This window comes from Neoarius graeffei, chromosome 13, assembly GCF_027579695.1.
Source record: "Neoarius graeffei isolate fNeoGra1 chromosome 13, fNeoGra1.pri, whole genome shotgun sequence".
NCBI lineage: Eukaryota > Metazoa > Chordata > Actinopteri > Siluriformes > Ariidae > Neoarius > Neoarius graeffei.
Window position 1 is genome coordinate 63,076,977 of NC_083581.1, and position 26,405 is coordinate 63,103,381.

General features: G+C 41.1%; 1 protein-coding gene across 1 annotated transcript; it reads left to right on the forward strand.

The window, feature by feature from the left end:
- Positions 1-117: 117 nt before the first annotated feature.
- On the forward strand, positions 118-25,684 carry plekhn1 (pleckstrin homology domain containing, family N member 1). Its single transcript, XM_060938310.1, has 16 exons — positions 118-323; positions 2,149-2,239; positions 2,318-2,479; positions 4,876-4,956; positions 8,204-8,294; positions 10,232-10,365; positions 12,232-12,384; positions 13,553-13,633; positions 13,722-13,797; positions 13,899-14,044; positions 14,131-14,286; positions 16,172-16,408; positions 18,485-18,649; positions 19,149-19,370; positions 21,042-21,102; positions 24,673-25,684. Exons 1-16 carry the CDS (start codon positions 250-252, stop codon positions 24,855-24,857), a joined length of 2,115 nt encoding a protein of 704 aa, XP_060794293.1. The 5' UTR covers positions 118-249; the 3' UTR covers positions 24,858-25,684.
- Positions 25,685-26,405: the final 721 nt, after the last annotated feature.

The window sequence follows — 26,405 nt, forward strand, 5'->3', positions numbered from 1 at the left end:
GAACTCTTTGACACTGCCCCCTTCCCGAGTCTCCTCCTCCTCCTCTTTCAACCACACACACTTTTACACACACCTCAGTGTGTCCCCTCCCACTCTGACACTGTATACACTCCTCAGTCTGGTGAGCTCTCAGTAGAAGTCTCACCTCTGTGGTGAACACACTTGCTCCACACAGCTTGGATTTTTACACAGTCAACCCAGAAGAAAGAGATTCACTGATTGGGAAGATTTACATACACACGGATCACCATGGGGAGTAGCATGTCATGCATTCCTCAGCACAATTTCAGGTTCTCCAGCAAGAGTTTCATACGGCGGAACAGGTAAAGAACACTGTCCTTCTGCTCTGTTACACAGTATATATACACGACATCGGCTTTTTGTATAAAATCAGTCCAAAGTAAAAGGGTCAGGTTTCTGTATAACAAACTAATTAAATACTTCTGAAGATGTATACACTCTTCATTGTCTAACTACATACCTTTTCCAATTACTTTGACTGTCATACCTGAATAATATGTAAATAGTAAGATGAAGAAGTGTCATTGACTTAATGACTGACTTGAGGTTGTTTCGTGGAGTACATGATGACAGATGATACGATATGTCATATAAAGTGGCAGCGTCAACATTCCCGTCGTGATTCGTGATTAACGATCTTCTGCATAATGTCAGTGGATGCAATTCTCATCAGCTTGGTGACAGGATCACAGTTCGCAGGCAAGCTGACTCTCACAGGTGTTGATGGAGTTCAAGGTTGTGATAAAGTTACCCCTCTGATTCAGCTTTCAGAGCTGCCCGAGTTGCCTAGACTGTGTTTTTCCATACATGGTACATGAAGTCAGCTTATATCAATCCGATCTCGTAAGAAATGTGCATGAATCTGACTTGAACGACTGAGTCGTAAGAAAATATAAAGAACTGGGTTCAAATTCTTCCCACAAGTCTTAAACTCCTTGCTTCAAAGCGTATTGTTCAGTATTGACACTCAAACCAATAAAATATTATTTATGAGAAATATTTACAATGAAACTATATGTTCACGAGAGTAAGGCATGGTAGTCTGGCCATGCTGTTTAGAGACTTTGTAGGTTTATACAGTATCCTATGCTGTGCACCATCCAAGACCAAGAAGCCATAAAGACCTATTGTGTTATTTTATTGCGCACTGTTCAGTGCCCATTGTAGCAGGCCTAGTCACGTCACACTAAGCCTGGAGACGGGTCGGCTTATCAAGTTGTTCAGGGTTTGAAACTGATCTACTAGTTGATTGTAGACTTTTAAATCAAAACAACTCTTCATTGCTACTCTCCCTTTCTCTTGTACTCACTCACACATACACACGCTGCAACAGGTGAACTATCCGTTGATCAAGAACAAAGATGAGAGTGTTCCTGGTTCCTGTCTCATTGTCACACGGAGCAGGATCACTCTTTTTAACCATCACCTGAGCAATGAAAGTTAATGTAATACCTCAGATGACTCTGTCTGGCTTTGCATTTGCATTGCTATGCTTTCTTTATTTTTGCCAATACCTGTCCTAGTTTAAACTGGTCTGAATACCAAACGTGTTCACCATGGAATACCAATGATACATCCAATCCCTCAGAGCATGAATGATCCTATTGTTGTAATGCTAATCGCATTTTAAAAAAAACAAAAACCTGGAACTGAGCAGATCAGATCGACGGGAAGACATCTCCAAACTGACTTCCTGTCTCACGAATGTGCAGGAAAGACGACATTATATTAATCTGACACTAATGGCTACAAATGGGGGTCAGGGGTGACGAACGATGACATATGAACCTTTTTTTTTTCAGAGATATAGGGATATCTATGGCCTGTGTCTGGAAACATAAGCCCCATTGTTCTGTGCGAGTAAATGGTGTATGGAGTGGGATGTATAATACATTGACCATTACAAGCTATAGGAGGTCCAGAAAGGTTACAACAATGGAAATGTAAAGGCTTTTGTGTGGAAATGACCAACGGAGAGACTTGACTGAGTCAAATGATGCAGCTCTGAGTTACTGGATTACATCTGGGTCACTAGGACCAAACCTGCTGACCTGTTTTTCATGCCAAAATCATGAGTGGATCTTGAACAAACACATGACTAAACTCTGTTTTGTATTTTCCGAGCAGCAGCAGACTATTCCGGAAAAAAAATCCACAGGAGGGGCAGGAGAAGTCCAACAGTATCATCAACATTCTCTGCACAGTCACCCCGAGAAAGGTTAGTAATTTCTTGCATTCTTGCTACTTTTCCCTCTGTATTCATGCATGCTGAAATGCGGAATGCTTGTGCTTACAGGAAATGTCGCCTAAAGATCTTGAGGCTATAGAGAACATTAAATGGGACCCGCCGTTTCCTTATGACCCGGCCAGCGGCTGGAAGAAGAGCAGCATCAATGTAAAAAACTACGGCAGGTTGATCCACAGCTCCAAAGTGCGCTTTCGCTTCCTGCACTGTCAGGTAAAACACACCTCCTCACCTTGCACAACAAACTGTTACATATAGAAATCCCTCAGCAGGAATACAAACACATACAACCATGACAGTCATCACTGTTAAAAGCTCATTATGGTGCTCCAGCAGTTGTGACATTATTGTTAATCCATTTACTCATCTGTCATTATCCCAGCACAACAGACAACTGTCGAGTACAGAATGTCCTTCTCTCGCAGCTGTGTGAATTGTGCTGCCTGTCGCATTGCGCATTAGTGAAGATTAATCGATGTAGCTCATCGCAGGGCATTGTACCTGTCTAAACGTGCACGTTTTTGAAACATGTCTGTGTTCCAGAGCTGCCTCCAGGCACACAGGTTGTGATCAGGCTACTGATAGAGCACTGAAGTGTAGCAACCTCTATCTGCTAGATGTACAAAATAAAAAGGAAAGACAGGAAGGGAAAAGCCCAAAGAAGCTAGGATGGGGACATGTTGGAAAATTTTGCAATTAGCAAACAGTCAGTAATGAGATAGGAAGAACCCATCAGAAAGTTTGCCGTCAGGTGAAAGGAAATGACTTGGCTAAATTTACAGTGCTAATCAAAAGTCTGGACACACCTTCTAATTCAACGTGTTTTTCTTTATTTTTATTAATTCAAAGACACTTCTTCATGTCTTAAAGCAATGATGGATGTCGTTTCTCTTTACTTAGTTGAGTGGTTCTTGACATACACTACCGTTCAAAAGTTTGGGGTCACCCAGACAATTTTGTGTTTTCCATGAACAGTCACACTTTTATTTACCACCATAAATTGTAAAATGAATAGAAAATATAGTCAAGACATTTTTCTGGCCATTTTGAGCATTTAATCGACCCCGCAAATGTGATGCTCCAGAAACTCAATCTGCTCAAAGGAAGGTCAGTTTTATAGCTTCTCTAAAGAGCTCAACTGTTTTCAGCTGTGCTAACATGATTGTACAAGGGTTTTCTAATCATCCATTAGCCTTCTGAGGCAATGAGCAAACACATTGGACCATTAGAACACTGGAGTGAGAGTTGCTGGAAATGGGCCTCTATACACCTATGGAGATATATTGCACCAAAAACCAGACATTTGCAGCTAGAATAGTCATTTACCACATTAGCAATGTATAGAGTGGATTTCTGATTAGTTTAAAGTGATCTTCATTGAAAAGAACAGTGCTTTTCTTTCAAAAGTAAGGAAATTTCAAAGTGACCCCAAACTTTTGAACGGTAGTGTAATACTGTATGGATTACTACAGTTGTAGAATAGGGCTATTTACTGTATTTTTATAATTTACTGTTAAACACATTAAGAAGGCTAGAAATACCACTAATTAACTTTTGACGAAGCACTCCTGTTAATTGAAAAGCATTCCAGGTGACTCCCTCATGAAGCTGATTAAGATAATGCTAATAGTGCGCGAAGCGTCATCAAGGTAAACGCTGGCTACTTTGAAGAATCTAAAAAATGAAAAATTTTGTTTTTTTTTAAACATCTTTTTGTTTACCACATAATTCCATATCTGTTCCATGTGTTATTTCATAGTTGTGATGTCTTCAGTATTGTTCTACACTGCAAAAATAATCAAAATACAGAAAAACACGTGAATGCGTAGGCGTGTCCAAATTTATGACTGGTACTGTACCTGAGCTAACACTACTGTAACAAGCAGCACCCTCTCTTCAGGCAGAATTATTCACATTGGCACATAATTTACATTACATTGTTTGACAATCAATAAAATATCAGCTCACGGAAGGAAACCCAGAATCACGTCTAACAAGCATCACAATGTATAAGGTTTCCTTGACTTATTTCTTTAAAGCTTCTTAAGTTAACTTCCAGGGCGGCACGGTGGTGTAGTGGTTAGCACTGTCACCTCACAGCAAGAAGGTTCTGGGTTCGAGCCCAGCGGCCGGCGAGGGCCTTTCTGTGTGGAGTTTGCATGTTCTCCCCGTGTCCGTGTGGGTTTCCTCCGGGTGTTCCGGTTTCTCCCACAGTCCAAAGACATGCAGGTTAGGTTAACTGGTGACTCTAAATTGACCGTAGGTGTGAATGTGAGTGTGAATGGTTGTCTGTGTCTATGTGTCAGCCCTGTGATGACCTGGCGACTTGTCCAGGGTGTACCCCACCTTTCGCCCATAGTCAGCTGGGATAGGCTCCAGCTTGCCTGCGACCCTGTAGAACAGGATAAAGCGGCTACAGATAATGGATGGATGGAAGTTAACTTCCTAAGAGATATTCCTATTCCTATGATATTTGAGAATAATAATAATTTAATCCATATCCATAGAAATTTGATTACACAATTTTTCAACTTCTGTACAAGAACATTGCTACAGAGCTATCTTTCAGCCTGTGTAAATAACAAAGGATTACGTGTCATTTCTTACAGGATGTACATGATTGCTACTTGGATCTGTTCCAAACACACCTTCATTTTGTCTCCAATAACACCACCGGACTCACCTATCAGGTCAGAACAACTTCTTTTCTATAGAAAAACCATGACACTTGCTAGAATATTTACTTTAAAAAAATTAATTAAAAAATTAATTAAAAATACTTTAAAAAAAATTAATAAAACACTCCAGGACTTCCTCCTTATATTGCATGGTCGCATTTTTAAAAAGCAAATATTACACCGTATTATATGATCATGACGTAAACTGTTTGCCTTCAGTTATGATAATATGGCTGTGAGTAAACTATGAGTACAACAGTAACGATTAACATGAATCACTTCCTTTTATTATGTCTGTGTTTACGACCATGTCTTGTAACCAAGCACTGTTGTAATTGACATATCAATATAGTGGTGCTTGAAAGTTTGTGAACCTGTTAGAATTTTCTATATTTCTGCATAAATATGATCTAAAACATCATCAGACTTTCACACAAGTCCTAAAAGTAGATAAAGAGAACCCAGTCAAGCAAATGAGACAAAAATATTATACTTGGTCATTTATTTATTGAGGAAAATGATCCAATATTACATATCTGTGAGTCACAAAAGTATGTGAACCTTTGCTGTCAGTATCTGTTGTGACCCCCTTGTGCAGCAATAACTGCAACTAAACGTTTGCGGTAACTGTTGATCAGTCCTGCACACCGGCTTGGAGGAATTTTAGCCCGTTCCTCTGTACAGAACAGCTTCAACTCTGGGATGTTGGTGGGTTTCCTCACATGAACTGCTCACTTCAGGTCCTTCCACAACATTTCGATTGGATTAAGGTCAGGACTTTAACTTGGCCATTCCAAAACATTCACTTTATTCTTCTTTAACCATTCTTTGGGGGAACGACTTGTGTGCTTAGGGTCATTGTTTTGCTGCATGACCCACCTTCTCTTGAGATTCAGTTCATGGACAGATGTCCTGACATTTTCCTTTAGAATTCGCTGGTATAATTCAGAATTCATTCTTCCATCATTGATGGCATGCCGCCCGGGCCCAGATGCAGCAAAACAGGCCCAAACCATGATACTACCACCACCATGTTTCACAGATGGGATAAGGTTCTTATGCTGGAATGCAGTGTTTTCCTTTCTCCAAACATAACGCTTCTCATTTAAACCAAAAATTTCTATTTTGATCTCATCCATCCGCAAAACATTTTTCCAATAGCCTTCTGGCTTGTCCATGTGATCTTTAGCAAACTGCAGATGAGCAGCAATGTTCTTTTTGGAGAGCAGTGGCTTTCTCCTTGCAACCCTGCCATGCACACCATTGTTGTTCAGTGTTCTCCTGATGGTGGACTCATTAACATTAACATTAGCCAATGTGAGAGAGGCCTTCAGTTGCTTAGAAGTTACCCTGGGGTCCTTTGTGACCTCGCTGACTATTACACGCCTTGCTCTTGGAGTGATCTTTGTTGGTCGAGCACTCCTGGGGAGGGTAACAATGGTCTTGAATTTCCTCCGTTTGTACACAGTCTGTCTGACTGTGGATTGGTGGAGTCCAAACTCTTTAGAGATGGTTTTGTAACCTTTTCCAGCCTGATGAGCATCAACAACGCTTTTTCTGAGGTCCTCAGACATCTCCTTTGTTTGTGCCATGATACACTTCCACAAACATGGGTTGTGAAGATCAGACTTTGATAGATCCCTGTTCTTTGAGCCCATGTTTACATTAGACCGTATCAGCGGATCATCAGATTAACGTTTTTAAAATGATTAGTGTGCACACAGCAACAGCAATACACGATTTGCGTGCACACAGCAATACCAATACACGGATACGCTCGGCTCCGCAGGCATCCTGCGCTCCAAATCACTCCGCCCTGAACAGCGAGTGCCCTCTGGAGGGTGCGCACTCCGGCCTTGCGCAGCTCATAGAGCGCGCGAGTGAAGTGAACAAGCTGTGATTCGGGACTGAACCGCTGTGTGTGTGATCCTAGCGCATATCACTTATCACTTGCAAGTGGAAGGATGGCAAGCCTAAAGACAATCATAACTACACAATGGGCAGTATTTGCATCAGTATTTGCAGTACTTTTATACTCTTTAATGAAAGGTGATACAAGGCGGAAGTCCGCGCCGTTTTTCAGCAGTCGCGTCACATGACCAACGCCAGCGAATCAGGAAGGTGGATGTCACAGTGACGTTGTCCAATGAGACGCCAGCTAGAGCTCAGCACAGCGTATCTGCGTATTCTCAATGTTTACACAGCACCGGACCAGACACGATCTGGATTGAATACGTGGACGCTGGCGGATTCCCGTTTCCCGGCATTTCCAGGCGGTTTACTGTAAACGGACAGTGCATCCACGAAGAAAACGAGACAGATACAGTCTAATGTAAACGTAGCCTAAATCAAACAGGGTGCCCACTCACACCTGATTGTCATCCCATTGATTGAAAACACCGGACTCTAATTTCACCTTCAAATTAACTGCTAATCCTAGAGGTTCATATACTTTTGCCACTGACAGATATGTAATATTGGATCATTTTCCTCAATAAATAAATGACCAAGTATAATATTTTTGTCTCGTTTGTTTAACTGGGTTCTCTTTATCTACTTTAGGACTTGTGTGAAAATCTGATGATGTTTTAGGTCATATTTATGCAGAAATATAGACAATTCTAAAGGGTTCACAAACTTTCAAGCACCACTGTATGTCTCCTCAGGGCGAGAAAGCAATACTGATTATCCAGAAGTGATGCTAAAGGGGTTGAATACTCATTCTAATTAGTCAGAAGGTGTTGATTAATTAGCTATAATGGCAGGGTTTTATTACATAACTGGGAGGAAAAAAAATCCCAGATTGAACAACATTGCTATAGATCTTTCAGAAGTGTTTATTTAGCATTTTCAGGAGGCATCTTCAGGAACAGTCAGAAGTAAACCTGTAACAACACAGGGACATCTTTGTGCATTCCCCCCCCAACATGATAGACTGCATTTTTTGTCTTATTATCTTCAAGAAAGAGTGAAAAAGCTACACTGGTGAGGGAATGACAGTTAATGGCTCTTACGTAAACTAAAACACGAACTAACATGTATCATGGATGTTCCATAACAATAAATGCACCTATAAAATGGATAAACCATCCAACATGCTGCTCTTTAATAAATGTGTCAAGCGTGTGTACGAATTGTCACATTTCTGTAGTATTTGGGGTGATTATTTTCCTATAACAGCACTCCATAGCTCTCCTATACAACACAACGTCACAGTAATTATAACCACATACTAAGTTTCTTCTTTGGTTCATTATAGGGTACTCTTCCTTTGAAGGAGCTCACAATATGCAAGGTACAGAACAGGACCAGCTTCGGAGAGCCGCAGGAGTTTGCCTTCCAAATAAACGGTGAGTATACTTTGTCTTCACTAGACACGTGTGTTAAAGGAGAGGTCCTAGATTATTTTGAAAGGTGCGACTGGTGGGTGTAAGTGTGTGAGCTTGGCGCACACACACACACAAAAAAACTTTTACTCCTTTTAGGCAATGATATAAATGTGTTTTTTCCTTCCAACACAAAGCCCTGGATCATAAAGGCACATCCTGACATTATATATACATGTATATCCGCAGCCACTTCCCATTTTCTAACATTCCAATGAGTCATCAGTGTTACAACACTCTTGCCCTCTTTATGGACCTAAAACTAACAAGCGGTCTGTCCATTTGCTTGGAGTCAGGACAGGGTGAAATTATCCTTCAAGGCTCCCGTTGTTATACAACAGGTGTACCAAAGCTCTCTCAGCTGTTGTGCTAAGCGAGCTCTTCCTCTAGTTCTCTCCCATATCACAGCTAAACTATTCCACATTCCTGCGTGCAGGTTTCACTTCCGTACTGAGGTTTGCTTGTTTTGTGTGTCACATGTTTTCAATTGGAAGTGGTTCACCAGTGTTGTAAAATGATTCCTGGATAAAGGCCTTTTTCCCCAGCTTGTGAGTCTATAAAGAAAAATCACACCAGGACTTCAAAGTGTGAGTGAACATGACCAGGATATGAGTCAAATAAAAGACTGGACATGCTTAAATATCCCTTAGAAGCAAAAAAAATTTCCTTTAACCACATGACTAAACATCCTGGTATGACAGCAAAAAAGTTTAAAAAATAAAATGGTTTATGTACACTACCGTTCAAAAGTTTGGGGTCACCCAGACAATTCTGTGTTTTCCATGAACAGTCACACTTTTATTTCCCACCATGAGTTGTAAAATGAATAGAAAATATAGTCGAGACATTTTTCTGGCCATTTTGAGCATTTAATCGACCCCACAAATGTGATGCTCCAGAAACTCAATCTGCTCAAAGGAAGGTCAGTTTTATAGCTTCTCTAAAGAGCTCAACTGTTTTCAGCTGTGCTAACATGATTGTACAAGGGTTTTCTAATCATCCATTAGCCTTCTGAGGCAATGAGCAAACACATTGTACCATTAGAACACTGGAGTGATAGTTGCTGGAAATGGGCCTCTATACACCTATGGAGATATTGCACCAAAAACCAGACATTTGCTAGAATTTAGCTAGAATAGTCATTTACCACATTAGCAATGTATAGAGTGTATTTCTGATTAGTTTAAAGTGATCTTCATTGAAAAGAACAGTGCTTTTCTTTCAAAAATAAGGAAATTTCAAAGTGACCCCAAGCTTTTGAACGGTAGTGTATTCTCATAAAATCTCCTAAAATGACTCATGAACTTCTCCAGATTTCTTATCAAAGAGATCACTGCTGTGCTACAATTCCCAAACTAGAAAGCGTTGACCCTTTCATATGCTCTGTTTTGGGTCAATGGAAGTATTTACAATTAGCCTCATATGGTATTGACTTTCACTATCCTCTCATCAGTGTGGGAATATTTAACCGAGGCCAGTTTTCATCCCAAGTTAGGAACAAAAATCAATCCATAAAGCACACCCTGACTAAAGCTAAACCATAACTGGAAATAACAAAGCAGAGCTGGTGTAGGAGTCTGATATCTATGCTGATATGTGCTGGTATGTGGAGCTGATAACAGAGTCAGATTCCAGGCCTGGCACATTCTTTTAAAGTGTATTGAAGGTGTGTCTGTTATACTTAACACATGAGGTACATTCAAGAGAGTTGGTGAGCATAAAAATATGTTATAAATATAAATCAGATCCAGACTGATATTTTAAGTATATTGAACAATAAAGACCATTTAACAACCTGGAAAAAAAAAAAATTGACAGTTGTTGGTATGTCAAGTTGTTGACTTGTCCGTTTCACGGCCTTTCGAAACAAACCCATGACCCTATGTTTTTGACCTTTTTAGGTGTCAGCTTAAACCCCATCATCGTCTACTGCTCAAACCAGGAGGATATGGACAACTGGTTCGGTCTCCTAAAGGAACAAATAGAAGCCAATGGGGGCACTGCGATTACACCAGAGACTTACAGCAGAGTTAAGGTATGGCGCTATCGGCATTCAGCGTTAATCATATGCTTGGAAAAAAAAAAGAAAAAAGATCGTAAAAGCAGCAGCAGGTGTGCAGTAAAGCTAGGTTTGAGTAATTTGGATCAGTGTTTTTGTGTTCTCATGAGGCCTGCACAGGGGTGTGGTTGGGACTGTGGCTGAGATTAAGGTTAACCACAATAACAGTATCATAGAAAAGGAATGACTTTTCTGCCAGCGCTAACATGTACCTCTGTCGCAATAGGTGAGGTCACCAAACAAACGGATTCTCAATGATGGGCCTTAAACCAAAATCATTTCAGTCTATAATGTTTAAAAGATTGGAACTTCGATATGAAGAAATTCCTTCTCATCTGTGTTTATAAAAATGACGTACACTTATTAGGAAATAAATACATCAAACTGTAGCTTTCCTTGTCGTGGCAGTGCCTACATCACATCTTGTACCTCTTACTTAGGGAAGTGCATGTGGTGTATATTTTAACTAGCTTTCAGAGTAGTGATCTTCAGTATGTTCAATTATTTTTACTGGTTTAAAATACACTACCGTGGGGTCACCCAGACAATTTTGTGTTTTCCATGAAAAGTCACACTTTTATTTACCACCATAAGTTGTAAAATGAATAGAAAATATAGTCAAGACATTTTTCTGGCCATTTTGAGCATTTAATCGACCCCACAAATGTGATGCTCCAGAAACTCAATCTGCTCAAAGGAAGGTCAGTTTTATAGCTTCTCTAAAGAGCTCAACTGTTTTCAGCTGTGCTAACATGATTGTACAAGGGTTTTCTAATCATCCATTAGCCTTCTGAGGCAATGAGCAAACACATTGTACCATTAGAACACTGGAGTGATAGTTGCTGGAAATGGGCCTCTATAGACCCTTTTCAGTCACGTGACCTTCGTAAACGCGACCGCCATTTTGGACATGTGGACTTCGGCTCGAATCGGTTTGAATGCGAGGAAGGCGACAAACATAAAAGAAAAAGGAGCGAGATGCAGAAAACTGTATTTACTAGTTTACTGTAATTATGATCTGGCAGCTATTTACACCGGATCCAGTGTAAATAGCTGCCGGAGCCAACGTCCGAGCTTGCCGGAGCGCGCTCCGGCCGGCCGCGAGCTAGCACGCTCCGGAACCTCGGACGTTGGCTCCGGCAGCTATTTACACTGGATCCGGTGTAAATAGCTGCCAGATCATAATTACAGTAAACTAGAATGGAATGTTAACAGCAATGTAATGCCTTTTCTGGCTAATTTTATTCGTCTTACCTCCAACAAAGTGGTCACTACACAAGCGTTGATATGCCGCTATCCATCTTCTCCGTCGGTCAGCATCTACCGGGATCCGATAAAATGATAACCCTTGCCTTGTTTGTTGATGGTTACTACATCCAGATGCACAACAATATAGTGGCATGATGGAAGTCTTGCTGAAAATAAACACTTTCTTTGCTGCCGTTCCTCAATGTTGGCTGTGGTAAACTACTGGTAGTACATGTCCAAAATGGCGGCCGCGTTCGTCGTGACGTCACGTGAAAAGGGTCCATACACCTATGTAGATATTGCACCAAAAACCAGACATTTGCAGCTAGAATAGTCATTTACCACATTAGCAATGTATAGAGTGTATTTCTGATTAGTTTAAAGTGACCTTCACTGAAAAGAACAGTGCTTTTCTTTCAAAAATAAGGACATTTCAAAGTGACCCCTAACTTTTGAACGGTAGCGTATGTCCACTCGCACCCGGAACCACTGCAGGTACCAGGAAGAGTGTAGTTTAGTGCCGTTGTTTCTAAGAACGTAAAGCCGTAATGCACATTTCTCATTTTCACATTTCCTCACATGTACTTTCATAAGGTCCAGAGCACAGAGCAGTCCACAGAAGGGAAAGAAGAGCTGAGGAACTCCATCAGTAGAGAGCCGATCTATGAATGGGAGGGTTCTCAGCGGGAAAGTCTGGGGCCAATCACCTGTGTCACTAAAGTCAGGCTACAGCATTTGCCTTGTCAGGTAAGGCAACATTTTCATGCTAATATTTTTTAAACAAATTTTGTCTCTAACAGTTTTCTAATTATATAGAAACTCTACAAACTCATAACATAATGTAACTACTGAGGATGTCTATGCTGTTATAGATTGTTTAAATCGTATGTACTTGAACATATGTATCAAATATTATGCTGACATTTTACATTTAAAAAAATCATAATGATGGATGAAGAGTGATCGTAATTAGACATTAACTACAGATGGTACACTTTCAAATAAGTGGGCATGTGGTCCCAGTGCTTGTCCTTGCACAACATTTTTTTTTTTTTTAATGTATATACATGTGTATTTACGTCTATAACCCATCTGTAAGAGTGCGGTGTCCTTAGTCGGCTTTGGTCGGCATTGGTGTAGTTTGAATCTCCAGTTGTTTAGTTTTTCATGGTTGAAAGTGCTTTGTGAAAAGGCATACTGATTTGATATCAGATCACAGGGAGGAAATGTACACATGTAGACAACAAAGGTGCTACTAAGAAGCCCCTCTTTATGAACCACTTTGTTGCGCAGCTGATTACATCAACTCTCCGTCAGTGCTGCTTGCTGCCTGGCTGGTTCACTAGGGGCAGCATCTGATATGATCTTAGTCACCCCTTTAACAAGATCAAATTACCCTCAGGCTCTAAAACGTCTCTTATTTGTTAGCTGCTTTTAAATTGGACTGTTAACAGATTTGCATTCACTGCAGACCTGCAGAGTGATAAGATGCAGTGCACTGAAATGCATTTTCCCACAGGAAAGGTGAGAATTCAGACAGGTTGTGTGTGTTTTTTTTCTTTTTTTTTTTAAAGGGTAGCATGTAGATGTGTGCCCCGTTGTGTAAGCTGGGCGTGCGAACCAGTTGCTTTGCTCATGCATGGACTTGACTCACCCTACAGCTGCTTGTCTGACACACCCTTGTCAAAGTGTCAGAGCAAGCGCTCTGCAATCACCATCTCCTGGCAGGGAAGGCACATGTGCACACGCATGTGCACTGTACGTGTAGATAATACTGTATTTGTAGAGTGTAGGACCCTTATCATCTCATATTTGTGATTCAAAAGCAATATAGTGGTACACATCCCAAGCATTTCATGCATCTATTAATCTAGACAAAGCACAACGATGACCACAGCACAACTTTTTCCCACAGGAGCAGTATGATAGACTGTTGGTGATGTACCCTAGCAATCTTATAATACTGTCTGAGGAGAGTGATGGCTTGTTCTACAAGGTAAAACAAGCACTCTGTTGTTGTACTTTGTTCCTTGTCTAAAAGACACTTGCCTGAGCTAAAACCTCACTGTGTTTTGTGCTTACAGGGAAAACTTCCTCTGAACATGCTTACAGTTACAACCCCATGCCAAGACATCAAGCCAAACACATTTATGATCGAAGGTAGGTTAATGATTATCCCATTTCCATTGTTTTATTGCTTAACACTGAATCCTGCAGAACCTTTTCTATCCAATGCTAATCACTCTTGCTGTCTTGGGCAGGGAAACTGATTAACCCCATCGTCGTGTCGTGTCTGAACACAAGTGAGTTCCGTGACTGGATCCATCACTTCAAGGCAGTAGACGTCCCCGTCCTTAGCCCTCCTCCGCCAGTCTACGACATCATCTACACGCCGACTCAGAGAGAGGTAAGTGTGCGACAGACTCTCAAAATGTCAGTAGTTTCGGAAAAGGTCATAAGCTAGGTATTCACACTGTTCTCCTGTTCGTCCAGGCTCCTGAGATAAATGGGAGATGGAGCGGCAGTAACCGAGGAGGTGCCGAAGAAGTCGCACTGCAGAAATTGCACAGCGGACGCAGATCTTGCGAGTTCCAGCTGCCCCACGGCGATGACAATCCCCTTTCCCCTGGTTACACCGAGCCTCTCTGTGTAAGCGAACATCCCGGCCCTTATCATGGTGTTTGTACAGCTGCTGAATCTTATAATAAGTCCTACAGTACTGTTCAGTAAACTGCTGTCAAGTTGTTCCTTTATATACATGGAAGTTCTTATTTGTATGTCGGTCATCAAGACTACACATAACAATGTAAACATATTCACAGTCCAAAGACAATACAACGACTATCCAACATTCAAACAACAACAGACATTTTCAAAACAGCATGCACAAAAGACATCCATTATAAACTTTGGGGACAACTTAGGAAAAGGAGTGTTAAGGGTGGACTGCACTTATTGTAAGTGATCTGACCTGGCTTACTTTCGAGTGTTTATTTTGGAGGAGCAGTATCCAGTCATGCATTGGAAAACTTCTGTGGTCTTGGCCCTATCAATTATTAACTTAGCGTCCAACCCATGCTCCTTCTGTTACCATGTAAAAGCGTCCTTTGCTTGCAGACGAAAAGCACATTGATCTGCGCTTGTTTTGCCGAGCATGTCACCCTCCTGAGTCTTCTAATACTGGGGGTAAAAAGTGAAGATATCCCCTGAGCGCTCTCAGATGTTTTCTGTTATTAGAAACATTCCACGGCAGGATTCACCCACACACACACACACAGCACAACATATCTCAACAGATGACCTGAATGGTGATCGGCTTTGAAGTTGCACCACGGTATCGCATGATGTTAGTGCCAGGATATTCTATCTCCCTCCCAGCAGTGGAATCAGAAGCAAGGAGTCTAATTAATTTACAACTAACAGGGCAGAATGCCCAAAGCGAGCTCTGCTGGGAGGGACGATATCATAGCGTATTTACTGATTATGCAGTACATCTTCCTTTTCAGCTGTGCAAATAATTTGCTCTTTGAAGTTACAGATCCAAAAGCAGAGATGCCAACACTGACAAATGAAAAAGAGTAGCATCTCCAAGTGCAGTGAGGTGAAGCTGAGTGAAGCAAGGCTTCCTATTAGGCCGGGGGCCTGGGGGCCGCCGAGGCCAACAGAAACCAAATTTCAGGGAAGCTCAGAGATGCAATCTAGGCCATTTTGAGCTACTTTTTGAGGAAAATAAATGCAGGGTTTACTGTACAGTGTAAGCTCAATTATCCAAACTCTTTGGGGAAAAGTTTGGCTAACTAAGAGGATGTTCAGATAAAAGGGGTTCGAATAGCTGAGCTTGTACTGTAATACAGTGTTTCAGTAGTTTCATCTTGATCAACAAAAGATTTATGTATAGGACTTTCAATAACAAAATTAATACTCTACTGTATTTACTTCCTGAGCTGTGCACCAGTCTAATACTGGATTTAACTTACAGTCAATACTGAAAGATGCCCCATCCATACAACATTTAATTAAACTGAGCGTGCTGAAGTTACTGAAATAATTTGTTGTATGTAGCCGACTTTGCTTTCTCCAGTGTACTTTTGTCGTATGACTGTCTTCACTTCACACCTGACACTGGTTTGTGAGAGAAATCGAAAATTTCAGTTCTGGAACACGATCAACGAAGACAGTTTGCTTCCAGGAAGATGACTACGCATCACTACAGCGCATTTCTGAGCACTTCATTTAAAACACACTGTGATTGGCCGAGAGCACGAATCAGGTCACCTCTCGGCCAGTCACAGCGCAGGTAATATAAGGATACGGAAATTCCTGGATTCATCCAAATCAGTGACACGTGGAGCAATCCGAACGCCAAAAATATGTTGATTTGATCGACACACGGGCAAAACCGGTTGAAAACTTGTGCTTCAAATCCGTAGCTGCTACGCCCAAATCGTGCATGTTGGCATCTCTGCAACAGGCTTATGTCTGTTTTCTTGTCCATTACTAACCTGGTTGCATTCCTGTTCCTATATGATTACAGTACATCTCCAGCAGACCCGCCTCTGTTGATACGCAGTATTCAGTGAGACTGGGCAGCAGGACCAACAGTATGTCGTCTCAAACCAGACCTGCACCATTACCCCTGCGCTACTCCTCCCCTCAGCACACTTCCTACCTGTCCTCTGAGGAGCCCATGTCTCCCATTTACAACACTCCATACAGCGCAGTTCACCACAACACTACCGTACAGCACATCGAGAAGGCCCCACTTATAAAGGTAACTCAAATCTTGCATGCTGTTTTGACAAAGGTATTCCAGACCTGATTTTCAATACATCGCTTTATACCACACCTCTGTAGAGTTCTCGATTCTGATTGGCCAGGTGGGCTGCGTTCGAAATAAAAGGTTGCTGCGTTGTTGCCTCACTGCCATAATAGACAGGTGTCTCAAAAGGCAGGGCTTTCAACTGAAAGCATCTTTTCAGGACGTTTGTTTTAAACAAATTTTTAAAATCGCATTGATGGTAAATGTGTGACGTCAGCATGCCGTGTAACTAAACCAAAGAGTTAGCTAGTTGGCTAACAGATGCCTCACAAATCATATCAAACAAATTTATCTGGTTACACTCACAGGGTTATAAAATACTATGTTTATTTCTTGGCAACTTTTCAAAAATCTAAACAGCAACAACAAAAAAAGCCCAAAATCTTATATTTGTACATGAAATCATCATTATGTGAAGCTTGGTCCACCATCTTTTAAAAAAAAAAATTCCGTTGTTTGATGGAGCTGCCGCACAGATTTATGGGTAATGGGCAGCATTGAGGATATATCAATGTTGCCTTCAACGGGAGGCAGTTTGAAGGCATCTAAGGCCCTGTCCACACGGCAACAGATTCAGATGAATCTGATAAAATTGTTTATTGTTTCGGCCTGGCGTCCACACGGCACCGGCGTTTTGGGTGCCCCAAAACGAAATCTTTTGAGAACGGGTTCCAGAGTGAAAAAATCTGGTAACGGAGCCATTGCGAAGTCGTCTGGATGAGTAGAACGGATTTGTTTACGATGACATCACAACCACATGTGCTTCACGCCGGGTAGAAGTGTAACGAACTCGATGCGAGTTGTCAACAAATCCTATAACTTGGTTCATGAAACGTGCTTACAAAATATTTTCACTGTGAATATTTATTGTGTAATCGTGCAAAGTGAGAGAGAGAGAAAGAGAGTGAGAGAATAGCCCTTAGGGCAGAGTCAATCCCGCCAGCAAAAATAGGGAAAAAAAAGGAGCAATCTCACCTCTTCAGATGTTTATTCCGGACCATTAAAGAATTCTGGAGGATATCAGAATGTTGGCGTACCGGCTTCCATCCACCCCCGTTCATTCCTCTTTCCGCGTCTCCATTCAAAAAACGAGCACGTGATTTAAAGGGACTATATCCATAGGATAGGGAGTGAGAAAGTGTGTGCGTGTGACAGTGACAGGGATAGTCACTGTGCGCATGCGCAGTTATGCGCATGTGTCTACTTCTATTGTTCTGGTGTCTCCGATGGAACCGTCTTACAGCGCACGTAGTGGTGTGGCATGTGTATTGCATCGTTTTCAGCAAGCGTTGCGTTGCCATATGAACCTGATATTTTACTGATCCGTTGCCCATGTGGACACGATATTTAAAAAAAAAGAATCTCGTTGCCGTTGTCGTGTGGATGTAGCCTTAGAAGGCAGGAAATGAAAGTTTGATCCGTTTTGAATGGCTCCTTGATGCCTCTCTGTCTTGGTAGACATCCTCCAGAGACACGGCTTGGATAGGAGCTCAACTGATATGTTATTGTTTCTACAGTAACCTCCAATTTACAGAAACTTAGATGAAATTGATAATTGAAAACTAATAACACGTGAATTAAAACGTGTTGTTATTTAAACAATGGAAAACAAGAAGTTGTTGATATGGTGAAGCTTTTTGTAAGCAGACAAGCATTTATCATTTATAGAAGTCGTCTCTGGTGTCAGCACTTTGTAACAGTCAGTAAGAGACTGATGAGGGAATGACTGTTCTAAGTGATAAGACGTAACTTCTTGCGGATATTACACCATATTAAATATAACTATAAATTGGTGAAAAAAAGTTATGATTTCATTCATTCATAATTTTTTTACAGATGTAATATTTGAAAAACTACTGTGGTATAAGAAACAAAACAATCTGGAATGTACCGTTGTAGTTACATTATTAGAAAATAATCAATGAAAAGGTTGATTATTTTCTAACAATACTGGTTTGCTTACATAACAGTTTTACGTGAACAAGGATTTATAATAGATGTGCTCATATTTGGTTTGTTTTGGAACAGTCTAACAGCTGGAGCACACCACAAAGCTCCATAAAATACCAGCTCTCCATCCCACAACGCCACTCAGATTTGCTGACCCACCGCAAACCTCTCTCGCCCTTGTATGACGACCCTACCACCCCTGGCATGTACCCTCTGGAGGAGGACTTGGTAAAGGTGTCATCGGTAAGTGGGGCAGGATATCACATTGCCTTCTCGCATTACACCTGGGCTCACTGTGTCCGAGTGCGCAGAGAACACGACTGCTGATTTGACAAGCCAAGACCTTGAAGTCCTAATGACTAATTGATTGACGCAGATGCATAAAAGAGCCGTCTGAGGGAATGACACTTAAGTAGCAACTTGGAGTAGACAGGCGTTTTAGAGACTGATTGTGGAAAATACTTGTTTCTGATTGGCTATGTTGGAATACAGCTAGGGCAACAAGTATAAATAGTGGTTTAGGATAGACTGGTGAGATTTTAAAATCAGTTACAAAAAAACTTAGACGGAAAAGAGTTACCTCCATCCACACATTATACTAAATCTGGTTTTTTTGAAGTAATCAATTTAGAAAAACAGTTCTTTCTAGTATCCTAAAGGTTCTCTAGTTATTTTTTTAAAATAAATTTTAGCACTACGAGGAAATTCTGGTTAATAACAGTGCTGCGTTTGTGTTAAACAGCATTCCTCACAGCTTTCCATGGAACGTCACTGTCCTCCACTCCTCCCGGCCTCCTTCCGTTTGTGCACGCCTCCTCTAGGCCGCAGGAACAGGAGCAGTCAGCCCCAGGAGCATGATGGGAGCAGCACGCAGTGGGCTATGGAGCAGCGTGTGCAGGCTGTGGCCAGACTGAAGCTGCTACCTGCCCCTAACACGGTGCCACAGCACAACCACGCCACACAGGTAACCCCAGGAAATACACTTATACACTACCATTCAAAAGTTTGGGGTCACCCAGACAATTTTGTGTTTTCCATGAAAAGTCACACTTTTATTTACCACCATAAGTTGTAAAATGAATAGAAAATATAGTCAAGACATTTTTCTGGCCATTTTGAGCATTTAATCGACCCCACAAATGTGATGCTCCAGAAACTCAGTCTGCTCAAAGGAAGGTCAGTTTTATAGCTTCTCTAAAGAGCTAAACTGTTTTCAGCTGTGCTAACATGATTGTACAAGGGTTTTCTAATCATCCATTAGCCTTCTGAGGCAATGAGCAAACACATTGTACCATTAGAACACTGGAGTGAGAGTTGCTGGAAATGGGCCTCTATACACCTATGGAGATATTGCGCCAAAAACCAGACATTTAGGCCCTGTCCACACGGCAACGGATTCAGGTGACTCCGATACAATTGCTTATCGTTTAGGCCTGGCGTCCACACGGCACCGGCGTTTTGGGTGCTCAAAACGCAATCTTTTTGAGAATGGGTTCCAGAGTGGAAAGATCTGGCAACGTTGCCGTTGTGAAGTCGTCTGGATGAGTAGAACGGATTTGTTTACGATGACGTCACAACCACATGACTGTGAGTGCTTCACGCCGGGTAGAAGTGTAACGAACTCGATGCGAGTTGTCAACAAATCCTATAACTTGGTTCATGAAACGCACTTACAAAATATTTTCACTGTGAATATTTATTGTGTAATGGTGCAAAGTGAGAGAGAGAGAGAGAGAGAGAGAGAGAGAGACTCTGCCCTTAGGGCAGAGTCAATCCCACCAGCAAAAATAGGGAAAAAAAGGAGCGATCTCACCTCTTCAGATATTGGCTTAAGTCCTACAATACATTCCTCAAAAAGGGCGTAGAAGAGCAAATTAATCCATCAACGTGTAGCATTCAATTTATTCCGGACCATTAAAGACGCCGCCTTCCGCGTAGAATCATACGTCATCCTCGCCGCCATATTGGATAGGTCAAAGCGGAGAATAAAGATTAGCTGCGTTTAACTGTACCAACAGGTTTGCCGTCCAAACGAGATCACATGGGATTACCTTTCACAGGTGAGACTGGAAAAATACTTTTCATTGTATTTGGTCATTATAATGTAGTTTTACAAACAGATTTTCCTGACTTTGTGGCTAATATGAAGTCTCGCGCATAATAGTTTAAGCGCATGCATCCTTACTTCTTCTATTGTTCTGGTGTCTCCGAAGGGACCGTCTTACAGCGCCCCTAGAGGTGTGGCATGTGTATTGCATCGTTTTCAGCAAGCGTTGCGTTGCCATATGGACCTGATATTTTACTGATCGTTGCCCATTTGGACGCGATATATTTTTAAATAACATCTCGTTGCCGTTGTTGTGTGGATGTAGCCTTAGTAGAATTTAGCTAGAATAGTCATTTACCACATTAGCAATGTATAGAGTGTATTTCTGATTAGTTTAAAGTGATCTTCATTGAAAAGAACAGTGCTTTTCTTTCAAAAATAAGGACATTTCAAAGTGACCCCAAACTTTTGAACGGTAGTGTATATAAATCACCAGAAAGTGCGTTCCCTGGTGTTATAAACCATACATTGAAAATACATATTTTCTCTATACAGTAATGTAAAATGAATGCATTATGTGTTTTGCAGAGAGAGTCATTAGGCCTGGCTGCCACACACACGCGGGAGTTGCCCTACAGTCTCACCCCAGGTAAAAATTCATGTCATGCGAACGTTATATGGCTATCATAATAGCTTGTCAAATGCACAACCAGAACTAGATATTCAGGATTGTGTCTCTGTAAACACACAAAAGTAGGTGTAAAGACATCTATTTTTGCTGATTTATTTATGTATAACGTTTGTGATAATTATAATTGTGGCATTTAACTTCATACACACCAGGCGAGATGGTTTAATTGATCAGGTTTCTCAGCTCATAGCTTGTAGGTTTATATTGAGTGGCAGGACAGGACTGGACATGAGGAGTGGGTAGTGCATGTGTCAGGGCATTTTAAAGGGCAGGGAAAGTGTGTGTGTGTGTTTTAAAGCTCAGCGCAGTGACAGTCCAGATGACAGCACTGCAGGTGGCACATTAGAGGAGTTGAGTAAAAGGACAGAATTACTACCGAGAGTGATTTAAAGCTCACAGCTGGGACACACTGCATGATGAGCTCCTTATTAAATGTCCAGTATATTACTATAATTGAGGGTTTGGAACATCTATAATTTAAAAAGAATGGTTCAGTTACATAAAATTCCTCTCTCGCAAAGATTACGCAACTAAACATGGCTGAAACATGTTAATGGTTTTTATGTTTTTTCTCATAGATGCACTTGTGTCATATGTTAAACATATGAGACACTGAATGAGAATTAACGTACAGTAAACATAAATTTCAGTCGTCTTTAAATTTAAACATCTCATCTCATCATCTCTAGCCGCTTTATCCTGTTCTACAGGGTCGCAGGCAAGCTGGAGCCTATCCCAGCTGACTACGGGCGAAAGGCGGGGTACACCCTGGACAAGTCGCCAGGTCATCACAGGGCTGACACATAGACACAGACAACCATTCACACTCACGGTCAATTTAGAGTCACCAGTTAACCTAACCTGCATGTCTTTGGACTGTGGGGGAAACCGGAGCACCCGGAGGAAACCCACACGGACACGGGGAGAACATACAAACTCCACACAGAAAGGCCCTCGCCGGCCACGGGGCTCAAACCCGGACCTTCTTGCTGTGAGGCGACAGCGCTAACCACTACACCACCGTGCCGCCCTAAATTTAAACATGTATATTTAATTTAAAAAAAATTCTTATCAATTTGCTAATCTGACTAGAGATAAAAATCAAATGGACATCTAAGAAAGTTTTTAAACAATCTCCACTTTCTGAACTAATGTCCCTCTGGTCCAATGAGCTGCCTTCAGCTCAATAATTCGCATGAACGCATGTGACTGGCCACAAGAAATGTCATGCTGGTTCATGTTTAGAGTTGCTGAATATTTGGTTAGATTTTTATCAGCTCTGCGACAGGATTCAGTCCAATCCCCTGAACTACTTTGCTTGATGCCTGCAGTCTGCCAGCTGATGAGCATTTATTATATTCTTTTAGTATAAATATGGAATATAGGAAATCGCACGCGCTGATTGGTTGAGAAATTCTAACTATTTCTCGATAATCACCTCGAGTGACTCGGCAAAATGGCTGCCAATCGCTTTGTCACCATAAGTGAGGAAGAATTACAAATTATGAAAGAAAATGCTGTTCCTAAAAGCACTAAAGATGCTACAAAGTTTGGTCTAAAACTTGCTCATCAGGGAAAAATTAGGGATAAAATTATGTGTTTAAAGGAACAGTCCACCATACTTCCATAATGAAATATGCTCTTATCTGAATTGAGACGAGCTGCTCCGTACCTCTCCGAGCTTTGCGCGACCTCCCAGTCAGTCAGACGCAGTCAGACGCGCTGTCACTCCTGTTAGCAATGTAGCTAGGCTCAGTATGGCCAATGGTATTTTTTGGGGCTGTAGTTAGATGCGACCAAACTCTTCCGCGTTTTTCCTGTTTACATAGGTTTATATGACCAGTGATATGAAACAAGTTCAGTTACACAAATTGAAACGTAGCGATTTTCTATGCTATGGAAAGTCCGCACTATAATGACAGGCGTACTAACACCTTCTGCGTGCTTCGGCAGCGCATTGATACGGAGCTCAGATATCAATGTGCTGCCGAAGCGCGTAGAAGGTGTTAGTACGCCTGTCATTATAGTGCGGACTTTCCATAGCATAGAAAATCGCTACGTTTCAATTTGTGTAACTGAACTTGTTTCATATCACTGGTCATATAAACCTATGTAAACAGGAAAAACGCGGAAGAGTTTGGTCGCATCTAACTACAGCCCCAAAAAATACCATTGGCCATACTGAGCCTAGCTACATTGCTAACAGGAGTGACAGCGCGTCTGACTGCGTCTGACTGACTGGGAGGTCGCGCAAAGCTCGGAGAGGTACGGAGCAGCTCGTCTCAATTCAGATAAGAGCATATTTCATTATGGAAGTACGGTGGACTGTTCCTTTAAAGCCTTTAATTTTCTGTAAAGCTGCTTTGAAACGATGTCTGTTGTTAAAAGCGCTATACAAATAAACTTGAAACATGAACCTTAAAACTATTCAAAGGGAAAGTGGAATTGTGATTTATTTTATCGATTTCAAATCAAACCCTGTGTCCGAAATCGCTCACTCGTTCACTACTCCCTACTCAGGGAATTACTATATGGAGAACTGATATAGTGAGCTCATTGGTAAAATGAAAAAACGCTTTCGGACACTAGTCCGTTGTGCTGGTATTTACGTCATTACTGTCGCACAATTAAAACGTGCCAGATCAGTTGGCTGATGGGTTTTCAAAATAATAAATACATGCATGTATTTTTGTGATAAATCCATATTATACTGAGCGTATTTCCCACATTAATTAATACAAAGTACCTGCATCTTTCAGTTTTTTTTAAATCAAGGCTGAATACTTTCTTCTTTGCCGCTGCCTTTTATTAAATTCAATTTGAGACTTTTAATTTGATTTCTTTCAGCGTGACCGCAATGCATGATGGGATATATTGCTTTGGTTAGTGACTATCGTTGTACACTACTTTTCGTGATGCATTGTGGGATACTATGCGTGCCCTATATACTGTAGGGTGTAAATAATCCTCACTAAGGCTTTGGACACAGGGAAAGTATTTTATGTGAGTCGGCATAGATAAGTGACAAGTCTGTGTGTGCCTTTATTACGTTTGCTTCTGAAGTTTGAAATAAATACGTTTTATTTTTTAAAAAATCGCCTGTGTATTTATACTAAAACAATGATCCTCCTCAGGCACAGTGAATATTGTTGAATAATAACCTCGATTTCGTCTCGGTTATTATTCACCGATATTCACTTCGCCTTCAGCGAATAATTGTTACTTATTTAATGCCATGCCCACTTGTAAACTATCTGGACCATCTTGTTAGTTTTGGTGTCATTGCCTTGACTGTTGTGCAGAATGTTTAACTCCCACACCTGCAGTCCGAAAGAATTTACAGGGCTCATTCCTCAGTAAGACTAAAGGGCAGGGTTACCTCTAATTGCACAGGTTTTAAAGAGCCCAAGTATCCTGTCATACATGCTTGATCTTTGCAATCTACACCTCTAACAGCTTTTACATAGTTAACATATTTTACAGAACTGTCGTTAACGTTTGCCTTCTCCTCATTTTTTCCCTTCATAGAAGATCATTCCTATCTTAAACCAGTGGAACCGGATGACCAGGAAATAGACTATGACAACATTTGGGAGTTTGACTCCAGTACCGGGATGATTCAAGCCTTGCCTGGAATTTCAGCACACCGGACGCAGCCTAACTTCAGTGCTCGGGGCCTTGGCGTTATGGAAACACAGCCGAGATGGTCATAAAAGAGAACAATGGGCTTCCACCCGCCCGGACTTGTGCACATAGCTGGCTAATCTGTGCCTTACTACACTCTCGCTCTCACACTTTCTGTCTCTCTCTCACACACACACACACATACTCACACCCGCGCACCGGCATTGAGACAGGGCTTTGCATGAGGCCAAGCTTGCCCAGTATCACTAAATAATCTCCCTGGGGAAATGAACAGAGGCTGACTAGGTACAGGAACACTGAGTTTGTTTTTCCACATGCTGTACAAATTCAACTTTTAAAAAATTACCCGTCATTTTATTCATCAGGAAACAAGCCTTTCTCATTAATTTCATTCATCATGGAACAAATAAGAATATTTTTTCTTTCAGTAATTTTTTTTTTAGATGTAGCATTACTCTGCGTTGTTTACAAACCTTTACAAATGCCTGGTTAAGATACAGGGCTACAATACGTTTCTAGTTTTCTAACTGTGTATAAAATGTAAATAGTGTTTTTTTTTGTTTGTTTTTTTAATAGAACATCTAAAATTTTGTCTCTTTGCACTGTTTTGTACAGTTAATTATTATATTCTTAATTATTTATATATTTTTCTCAACGCATTTTGTAGCCTACTAAGTCAATACTGAAGTGAATTCTTTTCATTTTCATTATTCATTCCAGAAACAACACCAAACAGGACGTCTCTGACATGGGCACGTTTGGTTTTCAGCATGTAGCATATGTACATACAAACACTGCAGACCTTTCACTGATGTGTGAATGTTTTATTCCTTCAGTTTGGTGTGATGTAATATTTATAGATAAAAATAATTAAAACAAAAACGAATTCAGCTTTCTTCATGTCTCTTTCAAATTCATGGTTTATCTCAGTGGTTCTCACAGTGCGGTTCATGAAGCATAGACAGGGACTGCATAAATATTTTATGACTTTGTTTTGTTGCAGCAGTGGAAACCGCAACCCACCGTCAATAAATGTTGTGATATTTTTTAGCCAGTTTGTCGCTTGAATGAAATGGATTTGAACCAAAACTCAAATGCAAGTCACATAATAAATGTGTATATTCAGTACAGTGCTTATAATTCAAAACTATCATTAGGGTGTTTATTACATTACATTGTTACTTTACAGGCACTTAGCAGACGCTCTTATCCAGAGCGACGTACAACAAGTGCAAAAGTCAGGTACAGGAAGTGTTGAACTTCCAGACAAGAAAGTTCTAGTGCAAAATGTACAAGTGACAGAATAACATTCGTGTCATATTCTGTTGAAATAACAACAATCAGCAAAGGGCCAAGGAAAACAAGCTTTTTATGAAATATAAGCTATTTCCTGATTGTTATATTGTGTATTTACCAACTTTATTTACTCTCAGACAAACAGGGCTTCTCAGGCTTCTTGCATCCTGTGACCCTTTAACTGGGCGGCGTGCTGGTGTAGCGGTTAGCGCTGTCGCCTCACAGCAAGAAGGTTCTGGGTTCGAGCGCAGTGGCCGATGAAGGCCTTTCTGTGTGGAGTTTGCATGTTCTCCCCATGCCTGTGTGGGTTTCCTCCGGGT

Coding starts and splice junctions, on each gene's coding strand:
- plekhn1 (XM_060938310.1), top strand. CDS start 250: ATGGGGAGTAGCATGTCATGCATTCCTCAGCACAATTTCAGGTTCTCC. Junction 324..2,148: donor AGTTTCATACGGCGGAACAG/GTAAAGAACACT, acceptor TTTTCCGAGCAG/CAGCAGACTATTCCGGAAAA. Junction 13,798..13,898: donor AAACACATTTATGATCGAAG/GTAGGTTAATGA, acceptor TGTCTTGGGCAG/GGAAACTGATTAACCCCATC.